This window comes from Oryx dammah, unplaced genomic scaffold (assembly GCF_014754425.2).
Source record: "Oryx dammah isolate SB20612 unplaced genomic scaffold, SCBI_Odam_1.1 HiC_scaffold_27, whole genome shotgun sequence".
Lineage (NCBI taxonomy): Eukaryota > Metazoa > Chordata > Mammalia > Artiodactyla > Bovidae > Oryx > Oryx dammah.
The window spans coordinates 117,677,378-117,696,029 of NW_024070211.1; the positions used below are offsets into that span (position 1 = coordinate 117,677,378).

The following is an 18,652-nucleotide window of genomic DNA, read 5'->3' on the forward strand; positions in this document are numbered from 1 at the left end:
AAGGACACAATATACATCAGGGAGGCTGACGGGGGCTAAGAGTACAAACCTAGCACTCTCAGGTAGGCATCACAGCTACTGCTTCCAAAGTCATTTTCCACCTTGAAAGTATACTCGCCGCTGTCTTGCTTCATTACTGACTGAATCCTAAAACTGGCCACGTTGTTTTCAAAACTCATCGAAAAATATCTACTAGGCACAATCTGTTTCCCATCTTTAAGCCACTTGACTTTGAGTTCTGGCGTTCCGGCCACAACACACTCCAAGGTCACTGGGTCTTTCTCAGTTACATCGACAGATTTAGCTTTCTCTATGATCTGAGCGGGTTCTGTAGTAAGAATGAAAACATGGATGAGTCGCACTCATAATTCCATGGAAAAAAAGGTACTGCTTGTGAAATTGTCTCCAGAGAATAACTCTGAGAAGGGCTAGCTTACACACCTTGTACTAAAAGGAAAGCATAACACCTCTCAACTCCTGACTCATTCTTGGCTTGACACGTGTACCTCCCACTGTGTCCATTATCCACAGATCTGATTTGAAGTGTGGCCACGTTGTTCACAAAGGAGATGTGAACATTATCATCTTCATCCAGAATCTGATCATCCTTGAGCCAGGTGACAGAAATGGGAGGAGAGCCTGCCACAGTGCTCTGAAAGGTGGCAGAACTTTTCAAAACAGTAGTGATGTTTTCTATCTTCTTTATGAACGAGGGTGGCTCTGTGATTAAAGTAGACAGTATGAGAAGAGAAGGTTTATCGAACTCCTACCCATCATCACAAGATGAAAACTTTACAGAATTTGTATTGGGCAGCCAGCTCCCTTGCATCCAACTGACCTTTCAGAGATACTCGAGCGCTGCAAGAGCAGCTGCCGCCTTCATTGGATACGATGCACTGGTAATCACCAGTGTCTGAAGGGTCACATCTGTTTATGTTGAGATTAAACACTGACACTCTGTCAGTCAAGGTATATTTTTTGCTGCTCCGAATTTCCTTGTTATTCCTCAGCCAAGTGACTTGGAATGGAGATGTTCCCATAACTTCACACTCCAGCTCCACATCACTATCTTTGACTACCTCCACAGGTTTCAGCTCTCTGATAAAGGTGGGAGGTTCTAAAGATTCAAAAAGGAGACAGAGAACTGCTTACTCCAGGGAAGACTCAAGCACCAGCCAGGAGCATAGCCAGAGTGGAAAAGAGAAGCAGTAACACACCTTTCACTTTTAACTCAATGCTGCAGCTTGCAGTGCCTGCATCGTTTTGAGCTTCACAGACGTAAGTCCCACTATTTTCCACCCTGGCCCCAGATATCTGGAAAGTGGCTAAACCATCAATGAAGGAAATGCCATGTTTCTCAACGGCTGTTATTTCGTTCCCGTCCAGATACCAAGAAACTCTGATTTCAGGCGTGCCTGTTATCTGGCATTCAAATGTCGTGGATTGTCCATTCCTCAGCACTAGCACTGGGCTGGGCTTCTTAATGAACTGAGGAGGTTCTAAAGATGGGGAAAAACATGTGATGGTGAACATTTTTTATACTAAAGAGCAATGAGCAAAACTGTTTTCTCAAGCCCGCTCCGCTGAAGAAAATCTAGGCAAGCAAGACACTGAGAAGATATAGAGACCAGACCTTTCACAAAGAGAGAGGCTTTAGCGGTTGCTGTGCCAACATCATTGCTCAGTTGGCAAATGTAGGTCCCCGAATCGGCAGCTTTGGCTGAAAAGAGCTCCAGGATGGTGGAGGTGTCATCCTTCCAGACTGAGCGAGCCGCTCCGGAGTGCAACTCTTTGTTCTCTTTAAACCACTTTATTGTGATGGGTGCAGTACCACCCACAAGTGCCTTTAACTGAACCCTTGTATTGGGATTGACATCTTGAGACTGTGGCTTTTCCAGGAAGTAAGGGGGTTCTGGGGTGAAAGAAGAAGCGAAAGGGGAAAGGAAGGTTTATTTTAGAACTGATCAGTCAAGGAAAGAGTTAAGAAATGAGAGAGCAGTAAGTTCTCGAGAGGCAGAGACAAAATTTGCCAACCTTTGACTGTCAGATGGCCGCTGCACTGGTTGTGCCCTGCCTTGTTAGTGGCAGAACAAGTATAGGTGCCGCTGTCTGAACCTTCCAGCTGACTGATTTCCAAGAAGGCAGTGTTGTCATGAAAAGAGAACTTGTATTTTTCACTAGCTGTTATTTCTTGGTCATCTTTGAACCACTGGATGCTTATGGGATGTGACCCGGCCACTATACATTCTAAGTCAATGGAAGACCCTTTAATGCTGTCCATTTTCTTCAGCTTTTTGGTGAATGATGGAGGTATGATAAGATCTATGCAATGAAAAATAAATTAAAAAAAAAGTCAATCTACTGATTTATACTTTTTCTTCTAAAATTGAAAGAGATGAAAGAGCATAGAAATGCCCAGTTCCTGGCCATAAAAGAGCTGTACCAACCTAAGACGTTAATGCTAGCCTTGCAGCTGCTCCTCCCGACGTCATTTTGGACTTCAAAAGTATATTCACCACTATCTCTCTTTTCTGTAGAAATAATCTTCAGTATAGAGACAGTGTCAGTGACACTGATTTTATATTTTTGGCCCAGGGTCAGTTCTTGGCCATCTTTAAACCATTTGGCTGTAATCTCCTTAGTCCCTGAAAATTTAACCTGCAAAGTGGCAGGGTCTCCTTGGGTGACATCTATAGACACAGCCTCCTCAATGATTGTTGCAGGTTCTATGGAAAACAAAGGGATAGGAGTGGGTTGTGAATGGCTCTGGTTAAAGGCTTACATCTGCATTTTTTTCCTAGAACCCACAGTGAGCTTTCTGGACCAACCTTTTACTGAGAGTACTGCAGAACACCTTTGTATTCCTGCATCGTTTTTGGCCTGGCAAACATATTTCCCATCGTGCTTGACGTCAATGCCACTGAGGTACAGACTTGCCACATTGTTCTCAAAGGTCATTCTTATGTTGTCGTCTTCAGTGATTTCCTCGTTGTCTTTTAGCCAAGTCACCGTGATGGGCAGGGAGCCCTTCAGCATGGCCTGGAAGGCAGCGGTGCCTCCCCTAAGGGAGCTGGTGCTCTCGATCTTCTTTACGAAGGTTGGGGGTTCTAGTGGAAGAACGAATTCTCAATCAACACTGACTCTAGAGCAAAACCAGCTTAACAGAAAGCATCGACTCCAAAGAAAAGCCAGTCCGTCATCAGCACTGACACTAACCTCTTAAAGTCACCCTGGCACTGCAGGTGCTGCTGCCCACCTCATTGGTGACCCGACAGTGGTATTCAGCCGCGTCCGCAGCTACAAACTTGAAGATCTGCAGGCTAACCAGCTGATCCTGAATGAAGGTCTTGTACTTCCTGCCACTTCGTAGTATGGTGTTGTCTTTGAACCAAGTGATCTCAAAGGGAGGCGTGCCTGCCACCTCAGCCAGCAACATGACATCATATTCCTTCAACACTTCAATGGGCTTAAATTCCTGGGTAAAGTAAGGTGACTCTACAGTGGAAAGGGATTATTTTGAGTTAGTGGGAGTGGAGTCTGTGCCCCGGGGCCATCGCTTTGGTAACACAAGGCACAATGTGAACACAAACCTTTGACGATCAGAATGCTACCGCAGTGGTCACTTCCAGCCTCATTTTGAGCCTCACACATATATTCACCACTGTCTTCAACAGCAATATCTGTAAGTCTTAGAACCGCAGTGGACTCCACAAAAGACATTTTGTGTTTGCTGCTCTCCTTAATTTCTCTATCATTTGCAAACCACGTTATTTTAATTGGAGGGGTGCCCGTGACTTTGCAGGCTAGCTGGGTGGTGTCTCCCTTCTTTAACAGCTGGGACGGCTCTAACCTTTCAACAAATGTGGCAGGTTCTGTGGAAGGAAGTCATTCAGAGACGTGAGAACGAGGCCAGAACTAACAATGGGAGCTCAAAGATGTCGAGGAAATTCTGCAAACCTTTTACAAATAAGTTTGCACTGCACTCCACAGCTCCAGCCACGTTGCTGACTTTACAGGTATATGTGCCTGAATCAGTGGTTTTTACTGCATATAGTTCCAGGGAACTTTCTAAAGCTTCTTTGTTGATATAGCAGCTTCCACCAGAAACCAGCTCTTTGTCACCCTTAAACCATCTGATTGAGAAAGGGGTAGACCCTTGGAAGGTGCTCTTCAGGCACACAGCCGAGCCAGGCAGGACATCCTTTGATGCAGGTTTAGTTACAAAACTGGGTGGTTCTAAAGGAGTATAAAGAAAGAATTTCAAAGAGTTAAGAGGTGCCACTGAAAGGAAGATAGCTTAATTTGAACATCATTTACATAAGAGTGAAAGGCACAGTCCCTAGCCAACCTTGCACAATCAGGGCTCCACTGCAGTCTTTGCTTCCCACGGAATTCGTGGCTCGACAGGTGAAATTCCCGGCATCACTCATGTCTACTCTGCTTATTTCCAAAGAGGCTGTGCCTTCCACAAAGGCTATTCTGTATCTGTCAGAGGAGGCTATTTCTTTCCCATCCTTAAACCAGGACACCCTCATGGGGAGGGAGCCAGCAATTTTGCAGTCCAGCCTGCAGGTGCCACTAACCACACTGTCCACGTTTCGAAGGGGTTTGGTGAAGAATGGAGCAATGTCTCGATCTGTTCATGGCACAAGAAGAGAAGAAAGAACAATGTGGAAAAGGGCACAGTGATTTTAGTATCGGTCGACAGTTGGCTTTCAGGAATATGGGAGCACAGGTTTCTACGGATACTAACCTAAGACAGTGAAGGTTGTCTCACAGGAGCTGCTGCCCACTTCATTGGAAATCTCAAATGTGTACTGGCCGCTATCGTGCAGTTCAGCTGAATAAAACTTGAGTTGGGCAACATTGTTTTTGAAACTTATCCTATACTTTTTACTGGCGACCAACGGTCTCCCATCTTTGTACCATTTTGGCTTGAGTTCTGGGGTGCCTGTGACTGTGTACTCCAGTGTGGCTGGGTCTCCTGCGGTCACTTGGATCAGTTCTGCTCTCTCAATGATTTTAGCAGGTTCTACAATGGTATTAAATAGTTAGAATTCTGCAGTGTTGATTAAGGTTTCATTTTTAAAGGAAATATCAATTCAAAACATTCCTCCACGAACCTTTAACTATTAACTCCCCAACAGACGTTTGGCTTCCGGCTTCATTTTCAGCCAGGCATGTGTATTTGTCACCAAAACTAATCTGCACATCAGGGATTATCAAGACTGCCACACCATTGGCAAAGCTCATTTTGATCTTTCCATCTTCTTTAATGATCTCCTGTCCTTTCATCCATGTGACAGAAATGGGTTCTGACCCTCTCACGGCAGCTTGTAAGGTAACCGTCTGTCCTGCCAGTGCAGTAAAATCATCTACTTTCTTTACAAAGGTTGGTGGTTCTAGTTAAAGAAAGACAGCATAAAAAATTGATCACTTCCAAACACTTTGACACCATGTGCATTCAAGAATTTTATCTCGATTACATTTATCTAGTCCATAGTGTTGGTTGATTAGAAAAAGAAATCCAGTTTAAGAGGTATTACAATTCCATGCAAGAAGAAGATGCAAAGATACATGGCTATCAGCTGACAAAATTGCTTATTGCATAATTAACTTTTGTAGACCCGGGTTCAATTCCTGGGTCTGAAAGATCCCCTGGAGAAGGAAATGGCAACCCACTCCAGTATTCTTGCCTGGAAAATCCCATGGACAGAGGAGCCTCGTGGGCGACAGTCCATGGGGTCGCAAGAGTCGGATACAACTTAGCAACTAAACCACCACTACCATGAGAGACTCAATATTTACCCTGGCCTCAAGATAAAGACTGCATTGTCCCCAGGGTCCTAAGTCAAACCGAAGGCAAAACGTATTTTCAAAAATTAGGAGAAGAGGAGAGTGTACCCATTTTACTTCCTTGAGCTAAGAAAGCTATTTCGACAGTTTATTAAAGAGATATCAAATTTTCAAGCACTAACCTTTTAGTAAGTGGGTTGCAACACAGCCACACTTCCCAACTTCATTAGCAACCACACACTCATAGTCACCAACGTCCGCACTATTAAAAGAAAAGATCTCCAGGGACACAGTGGACTTCTGAGAAAACAACCTGTACTTTTTACTACTTCGAATTTGCTTCTTGTCCTTGAACCAGCTAATTTCAAATGGTCCAGTGCCTGCAATTTCACACTGAAGGAGGGCATTTGTTCCTCTCACTATGTCTGCTGGCTCAAGAGTTCTGATGAAAGAAGGAGGTTCTACAAAAGCATGAAAGTATTGTATAAGTTATGTGTTACAAACAGTTAAAAAGAAAATCTTTTCTCAAAAACCAATGGACTATGACCAAGTCAACAAACCTTTGACAACTATTTCAGCACTGCAACTATCACTGCCAACGTCATTCACTGCTTCACACGAGTAAGTCCCGCTGTCTTCAACTTTTACATCCGTAATATCAAGGACAGCCTCAGAATTGACAAAAGACATTCTGATTGTGTTACTCTCAGTAAGTTCTTTGTTATTTTTAAACCAAGTAACCTGGATCACAGGTGAGCCTTTCAGCTTGCAATGGAGGCGTGCTGATTCACCTGGGAGCATTAAGTAAGAAGGATCCACCTTCTTCACAAAGGATGGTGGCTCTATACGGAGTTAACAAAAAAGAAAAGGAAAAGATATCTGAAGCATAAAGCACACACAAAGTAGACATCACACAATAACAAGACACCCAACACACACACAAAATATCTTCATGAAATTCCTGAACAGGTTGTGGTGTACTTAATAGCTTTCCACATTTCTATGATTCCAAAATGCTTTCCCAGACTTTTGACTTAAAAAATAAACAAACAAAAACAAAACTAAACAAGTTCTACTTAGACAAAGAGCAATTTTATGAAAGAAGAGATTTAAGGATTGCCTAGACACTCAAAGTTCTTAGAAGTAGTTTTAAGCAAGCTATGTTAATGGCAGACAGCTTGAAACAAACAAGAGGAAGTGAATTCTGGAAAAGACTAAAAAAATAAAATCAAACAATTTCAGGATTTTCTCAAACCAAAACAATTGCTGAGATGCAATCATTTTCATCATAAAATGCGCCAACTGCAGTGTGTCAACAATTTGTCTACTGAGGCATCTCTACAGAGAAGGGAGTGAAACATTGTTCACACACTTCTTACCTCTGATAGTTACTGTCGCTGAAGTGGAGCTGCTTCCAGCCTCATTGGAAGCTGTACAAACATAGGTTCCTGAATCTTTGAGTTTGGCCAGAGGGATCTCAAGTGATGCTATTTTATCTTCAAAATAGATCTTATAATCTTTCCCAGGGGGGAGCTTCTGCCCATTTTTGCTCCACGTAATTGTGACTTTTCTGTCTTCATCTACTTGGCCCTCAAGGTGGATCTTCTTATTGATAGCTGATTGTACAGGCTCCAGTTCTTTAATGAAATGTGGTTTGTCAATTATGTCCAACTCAGCTTGGCAGGTGTCGGCTCCAAACTTGTTAGAAGCCTTACAGGAGTAAACTCCTCTATCGTGAACTGTAAGATTTGAGAGCTCTAAAATGTGTTTGTTGTCTACATCTGAAATCTTGCAGGTAGGGGAAGGTGAGAGGGCCACGCCATCTTTCTGCCAAATGGTTTCAATCACGGGAGTGCCTGTCACTGTGCAGAGAAACTTGGCTCCCTTACCCACAAAAGTCGTTATGGACTTAGGTCTGGAGAAGAAGGTTGGTGGATATGCCTCTGTAAGAGAAATGTTTTCAGTGTTATATTTTGTCCCCACAAAGCTACTGCTGTAATTACATATTCCAAGAAAGAGAAGAGATGAGTTATAGCTTTAGATAGACATGAGACATTATTTAAAGTAGGGTAATGTATTAAGAAGATGAAAAGATGCATCAAAGGAAAGGGACGAGAATGTTTTTTTATAGCAGAGCAAGACAGTACTTTAAACTTTAAATATAAGAAGATTTGTTCTTCTTTTATTTCACAACATTAACTTACAATTGCTAAAGATCTGTCCATTTTATTAGCTGATTAATTGTTTGAACTATCTGATAAGCAATTCAACTGGTACTTTAATTCTGCAAATCGGAAGACTGTATAAGGAATATAAAGAAAATGTTCTTGACTTTTCTGAAGAGCAGGGATATTAAATGAGTAATAGAAAAAGTCTGAATAGTTTTGTAAAGTCTAACCTTCATGTTTCAACTATAAATGCATCTGCTAAATCATTTCAAACTTGTAAAAATATATGTGGCAGTAATTTTCTATGTCCATTCCGCATTTGGAAGAAAGCCTTTAGGAATCTCTCTTTCTGGTTAAAAAAAAAAAATACTCCTCTTTCTTCTTTCCTCTGTGACTTGAAGCTCAAGTGTTAGTTCCATTACTGAACAGGCCTATTTTGGATAAAGAAATTTCCCAAAGTGTCATTAAGAATAATGCCATGCACTTGGTGGCATAGATATTCTCTGATCACAAAGCAAAAACCACTGAATGGGTCACTGTGGGCCTGGGGTGTGGAGTTTCCAACATGGAAGAGTTGTGGAGGAGAGGAACCTATGGGTAACCCCGTCTTTTTCAAGTCAATGACAGGTGCTGCATTTGTCTTTCCCCTCCATGCTCTCATTGGAAAAGAAGACCAAGGTAAAATGGCAATCAACTAAACGTCAAAAAGAAAAAGAAGAGCAAAGGACAGGCCCACCCTGGCATTTAGTGCATGGCATCTGTCAACAGCACAAGTCATTGCTACCCCTGATCCCAAACCATAATTCATAAGCTCATAGTCACGTTTTCCCATGGTAGAAAGAAAGCAAGAGAGACAGAGAGGGAAGGAAGGGAGAGAAAGGAAAGCTACTAATCTTTTTTGCTAATAAGAGAATTCAGACACTTGAGTGTAACCTACTTAACAGTCATTCTGTATGTCATTAGGAAACTAAGAACAGAATATTTGTGTAGTTATTCTTATTTTTGAATTAGTAATAAAGCCTAGCATGAGAATCCTAGCTTGGAGTCCTATAATACCTCCCTATCTCTTACTAGGATTTGTTTAACTTTAGTCTTATGCTCTGCCCTTTTTTTTTTGTTTGTTTTGCTTTTTCCTGTTCTTAATTGGTTAATTGATTCCAACTTATGAAATATATTGGGACATCATTTATTTTTTAGCAGCACCAAAGTGTCCTGAAATTTTTTTATACTAAGGGGCAAGCCAGACTATTTAAAGAAAAGAAAGAGAACAAAACAAAAACCCAAACCAAACTATCAGGAGTCACTGCTTGTATGCTTCCTTGACATCCTCTTGAAATAAAAAGCTATTTTTTTTCTTTAACTGTTGTCAGAAATAGGACTGTAAACAAGAATTTCTCATCTCTCGTAGGCTCTGCAGGAGCCACTTTGTTACCACGTTGGATATTGGTCTCTCCAGCTGGTAGAACACACACTTCCTGCACCTATATGAAAGTAAAATAGGCAATAATATGAAATGGAACGACATCTGTGTCAGCGTATGGCATTTACCTGTCACAGTCAGTGTGGCTGTGCAGCTGACACTACCATACTCGTTGGAAGCTTTGCAGGTGTACTCGCCACAGTCAACAACCTGGGTTCTCAGGATTTCCAGGGTGGTGACATAATTTGCAGACCGAATAGAACACTTGTCACTTTCATAGATTTCTCGTCCAGCTTTGAACCACTGGAAGCGGACATTGGGGGCGCTGTGGATCTCACAGGTAAATTTGGCGAGGTGGCCCAGGGCTACTTCCAGGGGCTCAATTCTCCTCCTGATCACTGGAGCAGCTGCAAAAGGAAGCAGAGGCTGTTAGCAAGCCTCCTTACTAGGCACCTCACATTTTTCTTTTCCTTCTAACTTTTGTTGCTGTTAATGGAGTAAAACAGTTGAAACTGGTGAGATGGATTGCAGCAGTTTAAGACAAGTGACTGGAAAATGAGAAAGATCATTGAAGGCAAAAGAAGACAATGAGCAGCTTTCAACATATTCAATTGTTATTTTCCAGTGAATTGTGAAAAATGTGATGCTTTATAAAGTAGAAAAAAAATGTGATGCTTTGGCTTACATGCATAACAACATGATATATTTTTTTTAATATACCATGCTGACTAGGAAAACTCAGAATAACGTGAAAGAAACATGATCTACTAAATAAAGTGATGTAGTGAAACAATAGCAAAAAAAAAAAAAAGACATCAAGTGAAAAACACAAATAGACAATTAATCATGGTTATTTTGAATTTAAGAATGAGCCTGATGATTTCAGGGTAACTAGGTGTTCACTGACACTTTTGATTACATATCATTAAACTATTTTCATATAGAAATAGACTGAAAACATTAGTTTTATGAAATATACGAAAATACATTTATTTTTTAAAATAAATAGCAGTATAACTATAACGTACCACCCAGTAAGGCAGTAAGGGAAAAGGAGAAGAGTTAATAACCATGATTATGTCTGTGATTTCATTTTTACTCTAAATAAATTCTGGCAATGGCAGGTAAGTGAAAATTCAGTGATGAAACCTAAATCACTACAACCCAGTGAATGTTAGAGCTTGATCCACTGAATCCTTAAAAATCCAACCTCTTTTGACTACAGTGAGTTTTGCTGAAGTTGTTGCTTTTCCACTGTCATTCAAGGCCTCGCATGTATATTCCCCTTGATGTTCTTCTCTATTTACTCTGTCGATTACTAGCGTATATGTATTTTGATCCTGTAAACACTTGAACTTTTCATCTGAAGGGACCAGTTTACTCTCAAAATACCAATTCACCTCTTTGGCGTTTGTTATGGATGACGTGAGGCTTATGATGTCACCTTCCTCGGCAGTTGTGTCCACCAAGGGCGTCTGTACAACAGGACCATCCTCTCCGAGCTTCCTGTCTTCCTCATCCTCAGCTTCCTGTATCTCTACTGTACCGACCTCCTCAGTACCACCTTCAGAGACTTTTTCTTTTTCCTCTGATGGTTTTGGTATCTCATCCTGTTTTTCATCATAAACAGCAGCAGAAGCAGTTGTGGTACCCACAGCTTTGACCTGACTCTCCACCTTAAAATAACTGATCTCTTCCTTCGCGACAAGATACTTCGATTCAGCGTCTGGTTCAGTGATTGCTTCAAGCTTCTGTGAACTGGAAAAAGAAACATCTTCCTGCAAGACTACTGTAGCTCCTTTCTCAATTCCAGGCTCCTCAGCTGTTAAAATGTTCATTTCCTCACATATAGAGCACAATGCCTCCTTCAGTTCAGTTTTCAAGTCAGCCATTTGAGGATCAATGCCTTTAATAGTGATGGTTAATTCTTCTGTCAGAGATTTCACTGAGGTAATCAGATAGGTGCACAGAATGCAGTTGGGCTCTTGGGTAAAGTCTACGGCCTTGACCTCCACCTGTTCAATGTTTCTCAACCATTCAGAGAAAAGACTCAGTTGCTTGCTGGCTACTGCTGCTTGCAAAGCACTGCGGACCTGAGTTTTCAGGTTTAGTCGCCGCTCTTCTGGAATACCAGAAAGCAAACTTTCCTTAAAAAGAAAATCACTTCTCTGCACCTCCTGCACGCCATTTACTGCCATAGGCTCCTTTTTAGACTCCGTGGTTTGGTTCAGGGGCAATGCCAAGGTGTCAGAATGCTCTTCCTTGAGCAGTATCTGCTTTTCTTCACATGCTAATGGAAACCTTAAGGACTGGCCTTCCTCAATCCTGGCTGCAAAATCTTGCCCTGCACTATCCAGTTGATCCACACTTTCCATCAAAATTTCACTTTCTGTGCACGTGTGTTCTGAAGGGACCCTGGAGACTGTGACATCAGGAGCCTGGAAACTTTGTGCGTGTCCCTCAGCTAAGCTCTGATTCAGGAAGACAGCATTTTGTGACTCTTGCTTTTGAGAAGTCTCTCTTGGCCTTCTTTCCACTGCAGACACTGTCTTGTCTTTTGATAAAAGTACTTCCTCAGCCACAGAGGTTGGATATGAATGGGCTGGTATTTCTTTTATTGATGGCTGTGGATAACTCTCTTCAGGTTCAGCTAATAAAGTTTGCAGAGACTCAACTGTTGACGAACTAATTTCCTCTATGGACATGGCACTTGGTAAGATTTTTTCCATATCTGATAGAACTACCTGTGACTCAGGCTCTTGACACATCAGAGTATCTTCTCTGGGGAGGGTGTCCTGGGACTGCGTAATCTGCAGCTGTAAATTGGGAGGTAGTTCCTTGATAGGCTGGACATGAATAGTGCCACTGATGGAAAGTTCTCTGGTGCTTTCAGGAGTGGGCATATGGTGTTCCAACATGACTGTGGATTGCAGTTGCTCAGCTTCTAAAGTAACTTGACTACTTAGTTCATTGGTTTTAAGCACATGCTCATATGAAAACTGTTGTTTTTCTTCTGCAATTAAAGAAGCTTTCAAAATGGCATCTTTTACAAAAGTCACAACTTCCTGCTCTGAGTCAACCATCTCAAGTGCAGGGTCCTTTAATGATGTGTGTGGAAAACCTTCTGGAGCCTCTGGTGTGGGCGCTGCTTTGCAGGCGGCATCAGTCGTGCCTATGTCTTCCGGGAGCACAAACAGCTCTGCTGCACAGGTGGACTCACCCCACACATTCTCCGCTTTACAGACATAGAGACCACTATCTTCTTTCTGAGGATCGTTGACGATGAATGTCCCGGAACCATCAGGATTGCGAATGATAGTGTAATAAACATTGGTACAAAGTTGCTTGTTTTCTTTGAACCACAGAACAGTGGGTGCAGGCTCTCCGAGTACCACGTATTCAAAGATGGCAGGGAGGCCCTGCACACAGTGCACTGCTTTTAACTCCTTAAGGAAGTGAGGAGGACAAGGCCCTTGGAGCTTTTCCAGAGACTTCTCCTCTGCCGATTCTGGTTCTTCACGGCCCTCGGCTTCAGAATTTATTTTCAGATACGCGCTACACGTTGCCTGCCCGTATTCATTACTGGCAATACATGTATATTCTCCCTCATCCTCCAGTTTGGTGAACAGAATGATTAAGCTGTGATCATTACCGTCAAACACAAATTTGTAGTCAGCGGAAGGGGTTAACATTGCCCCATTGAAGAACCACTGTATCTGAGGTGTGGGAATGCCAGTGACAGTAACAAACAGCTTCGCCACACCCCCTATGCTTATTTCGGCATTTGGCACTTCTCTGATGAAAACTGGGGCACTGCCCTCCTTTTTGGAATCAAATTTAGGTGAATAAACTGAAGGTTCAGACAAAGGTTCGAGTGTTTCATTTCTATTAGATAACTGAAGGTCACAGCTAGAGGTTTGAGGTCCTTCTTCTTCGGCAGACAGAAGAGAAATAGAAAATTCTGTATGGGAAAAAATGATTATTATTTTACCATCAATTTTACTTAAATAAATGAAGAAGTCAAAGAATTACACACCAATTGACAGTCTTCTTCTGCTTTATTCCTGAAATTGTTAATTATCATGAGATTAATTTATCAAAAAGCACATTTCTAAAATTTTAACCTTAGCTTATTATATCACACGATTATAAATACTGTACTGATGCAACTTTCAATCCATTTCATTTGTGTTAGAGTTTATAAATTTTAAAGATGTTCTTATGAGTTTTTCTTTGTGATAGTCTCAGTTTTAAACTTTGCAAAACTGCTGGCTAAATATTTATAATAAAAGAATTCTGGATCCAAATATTTTTCTTTAACTAAAATTTCTTCAACTAAAAATTCCAATAAATATTAAGTAACTAATACCATTTAATATTAAATATTAAATAAAAAAGAATTGAGGACTATTTAAATAAATGGCTAAAAAGATCCATAATTATTTCTTACATTTAGAATTTTCTTGAGTTTAAGAATGATCTTCATTGTCAAATTGAAGACTGTTTATTTCCAAAATAAAACATCTATGTTTTAGTTACTGCTTATAAACTGAAACCATTATTAAAAATAAGTGGCTACAGAAAATGGTTCATCTGAATTTGTAAGAGAACCACTGTTTTCAGTTACTAGAAACGCAGGGCTTCTTTTGCCTGTGTAAATTGCCACATCACTTCAGCAAAGCTTTTATAATGAGGCTTATGCTAAGAAAATGGGAGAATCAGAAATGAGAGAAAACTCCAGCATTAAAAATTTGATTATATTTTATTGCACAAGAAATACCTATACAGTCTTATTGAACAGAAAAACAAGCAATGAATAACAGATATTCTTTAAAGGTTCATGAACAGAATGAAAGAAATGTAATTTGATAACAAGAGATTAGCTTTTCATTGAATTTGTTTGGCATGTAGAACAACTCTGTTAATAACAGTTTTATTACTTTACCTAAAAGTAGTTTGACTATTGTATTAGTTCACTCCACTTGCGTCACAGAGAACAGTCTTATGTCTTAACACAAATGTATAAGCAGTAAAGAGCAAGACTCCAGTGTCTGTTGGCTATAAATATATTGATAAAAATAATCTCTAAATACTCAATTATTTATCATTTCAATTAGTAAGTTGTAAAAACATTGATTAATTTCACATTCTAATGACCACTTAACTTCACATTTAATCTATAATGTTATCACTCCTGTCAGCTTTCCCTTCATTTATACTCCCAAAATATCTGTAAAGGGAATGAATGTCAATATAGTGAAAATACCCTTACTCACTAACATGTTGAAATATTTTCAGTGTTTTCCCTTTCTTCTAAACATGGTGTAGTAACCATAAAAAGATACTAAATGGAGCGCTGCAACATGAAAGGTGTAGTTAAAATACATGCAATAGTAACAGCTAATAATTATGTCTAGATTCTACTAAGCGTAGTACAGTGAATTTTATATTTAGCATAAGAGAAATTAATATCTCAGGCTTTAAGTCATATGCCATTGAGCTGGAAAATAAAAAATTCCATTTAATTATCTGTAACAATAAGTAAGCCAAGTGTGGGCAAGGCTTATTTTTCTTTACTCAGTCATTTCTATTTTGAATATCCTCAAGTTCAATGCTCTGGAGACTAAGAGAATTCTAATGAGCAAAATCAAATAAAGCCCACCTTTTTATAAGCATAAAAGTATAGTTTTCAGCTCTTTCTGCAATCCAAAAAGGCAATAAAACTTTTCTTCTTCTTTTTTAAGAACAAGTTTGAATTATTGTGATGCTGTATAACGCTCAGGTAAAGTGTGCTTGTTTGTCATAACTTGAATTTGTAACTTATTTAAACATCCATTGTGTGATTAAGATTAGAATAAATCCCCAAGTCTCTAAACTGTAGAGTTACTTTTATTTCAGGGATTTATGACATATTACACCATCTCTATAATTATGACCACAGATATTGTGTGCTCATTGGTTGAAACAGAAATGATAGTTCCACAACAGTGTATCTGTATTGATAAGTTATGGGTGACTCTAAGCAAGCAAAGCCAATGTTCTTCTGCAGGGCAGTGAGAAGGGTGGGGTATAAGCCTGACTGCTCTGTCTAGATCCTATATATACTCTCAGGTTTCTTCTTTAATTTGAAAGGCTTTTAGGGAATTCCCACTGTGGGAATAAAAAATGTGACAAATGAAAGAAACATAATAAACACAACTGGATATATGAATTCTTTTGAAAATTTAAATGACTAATATTTTACAATTCAATTAAAATTAGTATATTTAATATGATCATGGTATGTAAACATTGCTCAACTCAGGGTGGAAAACAGCCATAAGATAATAGTGAGTAATTTATAGAGCTGGAAGAAGAAAAGTTTCACAATCTAATTACTATATTCTATTATTCCTCTTGTCAACTGTGGCAAAGCTAAAATGCATTCTGAATTATATTAAGAGAAGTTACTACTGACTAGAATGACACACAATCAGAGTTGAATGATTGCCTCTGAGGTCTTTTGGGCTAACCCTTTGTTTTTATACAGGAGAACTAAATTTCTTTGTATTTATTATATCTTATATGAGAGAAAATTTAGTTCACAGTGGCACCTAGGTACATTAAGGATTTGGTGAATTTACTATAATTATAATTTTGAAAAACCAAAAGAGTCACTTTAGAAACATATATGTTGATATATCTTAAATTTGAATGCTTATTAATTTCTAGTTAGCTTTAAAAATGAAATTCAGGAAAATGACAGGAAAGCTAATTATCTTACTATCTGTATATAATCTGAAATACAAATTACCGTACTGCCTCAATATTAAAAGTATCCCACCTTCTTTTTCTAATTTTAAAGATTCTGAAATTGTACTACAGCTTAAAATTTATATGTAAATGAGATACAGTAATCCTTTCCTCATCCCAGGCAAGTATCAAGTTAATGTTGCATTTTTATACTAATGTTATCTCAAAATTTGAGAAAATGAAACAGTTTCAAAAGTGGAAAGATACTTGCATATTCTGCAAATGTCTAGGTGAATTTTATCCACCAAGAGAACACCATTGGTCCCTTCAACACCAGTAAGTTAAAATGCTTAAGAGGAGGGATATTAATAAGGAAAATATTTTTTAAAGAGCTAAAAGTAAATATTAAGACTACAAGGTAAAACAAATTATAGAATTAGTTACCAACTGGGCAAAGCTGGTTTCTATTGCTGTTTGGTGTATTCAAAGTCTGAGTAAATAAGCATGAATTTGGATGAAAAAGGGTTATTATCTCAAAAATGACTTCTACTCTGAGCAGAGAGATTTTACCTTACCCTTTGTGTGTGTGGCCATCTGACACGGTCTTCCATTTCACAGTTTACATAGACAGTTTATCTGCTAAAAGAGAGTACGTGCTGCTGACACTTTATGGAGGAGGAAGGGAGGTAAAGCAGAAGTGGCAACAAGGAGGTAGCCAAGGAGATGTTTAATAGTGCTGATGCTTCACAGCAGAATGACACAGGTGACGATCCCACAGTTTAGATAACAGAATATTTACATGTGTTACAAACAAGAGATTTGCACATAGAGAAAGTGTTTCCCCAGGGATTTTTTTCAAAGCAATGTGTTCAAATAGAGCAGATGTATTTGGAAACTTATCAGATCTACATAATCTGGAAAAAGTGAAAGCACTCATGAGTTCCCATCTTCATGGAGGCACTAACACATCGCACGGAGAACTTTAAATGAGGGTGAGCACAGCACGGGCCTCAGCCATGCCCGATCTGTTCGTAGCTACACACCTGTACTCACCTTCGTCCTCTTTTGCTAAGCTTGTGATGAACAGGTTGTGGAATCCTATGCCACTTTCCTCGGCACTGAACCTTGCTCCTTGCACTAACTTCCCATCTTTGTACCAGTAAACCATGGGCCTTGGAGAGCCACGGACTAAACACTGGAAATAAGCTGCTGTACCTAACGGTGCAGAACAGTCAGAAATACCTTTGATAAACCTGGGAGGCCCTTCTACCACCTGAAATTCAAAAAAGCTGTCTGCATATTTGCTCTTTAAGACTAACTCTTCCCTCACACTGCTTAACGTCACTTTGCTTCTCTGTGACATCAGAGCCGACATTTCGGAGTCTCCCATGGTGAGGAATCCCCGACAGATCGCCTCTCCTACGCTGTTCACAGCTCTGCACCTGTATGTCGCGCTGTCAGAAAGACAAACATTGCGAATCTTCAGGGTGTGACTTCCCTTCTCCTCACTAATCACATATTTAAGGTCATCTGGCTCAAGACACGTGTATTCTTTATACCATTTTACTTCGGGAGTTGGGACGCCTATGACTGAACATTTGAACACAGCATCTGAGTTTTCTGGAATCCTAAAATCACAAATCGGCATTACAAAACGAGGAGGCATTTCGAATACTTCCAAGTCGATTTTTAAATCTTTGTCCTCTGCCTCCCTTGAAGCCATACTTGGGTCTGCTAAATTCAATGGGAGAACATCTAGGCTCACAACCATGCTTTTATGATCAGGAGTAAATTCAGGAACTGTGACTATTTTCACTTGCTTCTCAAATTCTTTAACATCTTTTTCACTTAATTCAACTTCCAGGACAATTTCCTGCGGAGAAGGGGTCCTCGACGCAGTGTTTTCCAGATCAAACTCCATGACATGCTGGTGTGTTACTGGAGGCGGGAGTGCCACTGCTCTCTCTTGTTGGGGCACAATGTCCACGTGCGCAAAGCTCTTTGCTTCCCCTATGATGTTCACAGCATGGCACATGTACTCTCCCCCGTCTCCATTTTGAATGCTAGCAATTTCCAAAGAGCATACATTACCCACCCTTTCTATTTTGATTCTTTCATCTGGCTCCAGCAAAGATTTATTTCGATACCATTTCACACCGGGAACTGGAAGGCCCTCAACTTCAACAATGAAGCCCAAGGTTGTGTTTTCATAGATCTTCCTTTTGGTCAGCGGTTCAATAAAAGATGGAGGCATTTCATTGTCTTTGGGTTCAACGGCTTCACTGGGTGTGCCAAAGGAATCAGAACGCCATAATTCATAGGCTGAGCTTCTGTCTTCTGTAGGTGTGTGGAAATGCTCACTCGACAGACTGTCCTCCCTTCCTAGCTCGGATGGGTGCCTTTTAAAGTTTTCAGTGGGGTTTGGTCCTCCAGCAGGAATAGAGAATTGTTCAGCTGTTTTCCCTCCTAAAGGGGTGGAGTATCTCTCTAGGGTCTCTCCTGGGGGTGTGGAGTATCTCTCTAGGGTCTCTCCTGG

The 18,652-nt window shown here is 40.2% G+C and overlaps 1 protein-coding gene across 4 annotated transcripts in view; it reads right to left on the reverse strand.

Annotated features, from left to right (window-relative positions):
• Positions 1 to 18,652, reverse strand: part of TTN (titin) — a 274,747-nt gene that overhangs the window by 194,481 nt on the left and 61,614 nt on the right. For 2 of the 4 annotated variants that reach the window (XM_040227721.1, XM_040227720.1), the window contains 2 exons: positions 10,595 to 13,345; positions 9,513 to 9,791 (listed from right to left, as the gene is read on the reverse strand). In XM_040227721.1, coding sequence (XP_040083655.1) covers positions 9,513 to 9,791; positions 10,595 to 13,345 — 3,030 coding nt within the window. Of the gene's footprint in view, positions 1 to 49; positions 329 to 441; positions 721 to 838; positions 1,118 to 1,217; positions 1,500 to 1,633; positions 1,913 to 2,034; positions 2,323 to 2,447; positions 2,727 to 2,828; positions 3,108 to 3,216; positions 3,496 to 3,590; positions 3,873 to 3,957; positions 4,237 to 4,348; positions 4,637 to 4,753; positions 5,033 to 5,123; positions 5,403 to 5,978; positions 6,258 to 6,356; positions 6,639 to 7,175; positions 7,740 to 9,512; positions 9,792 to 10,594; positions 13,346 to 14,127 lie in introns of those variants that run through there. The other 2 variants (XM_040227719.1, XM_040227722.1) reach the window with 2 other exon arrangements.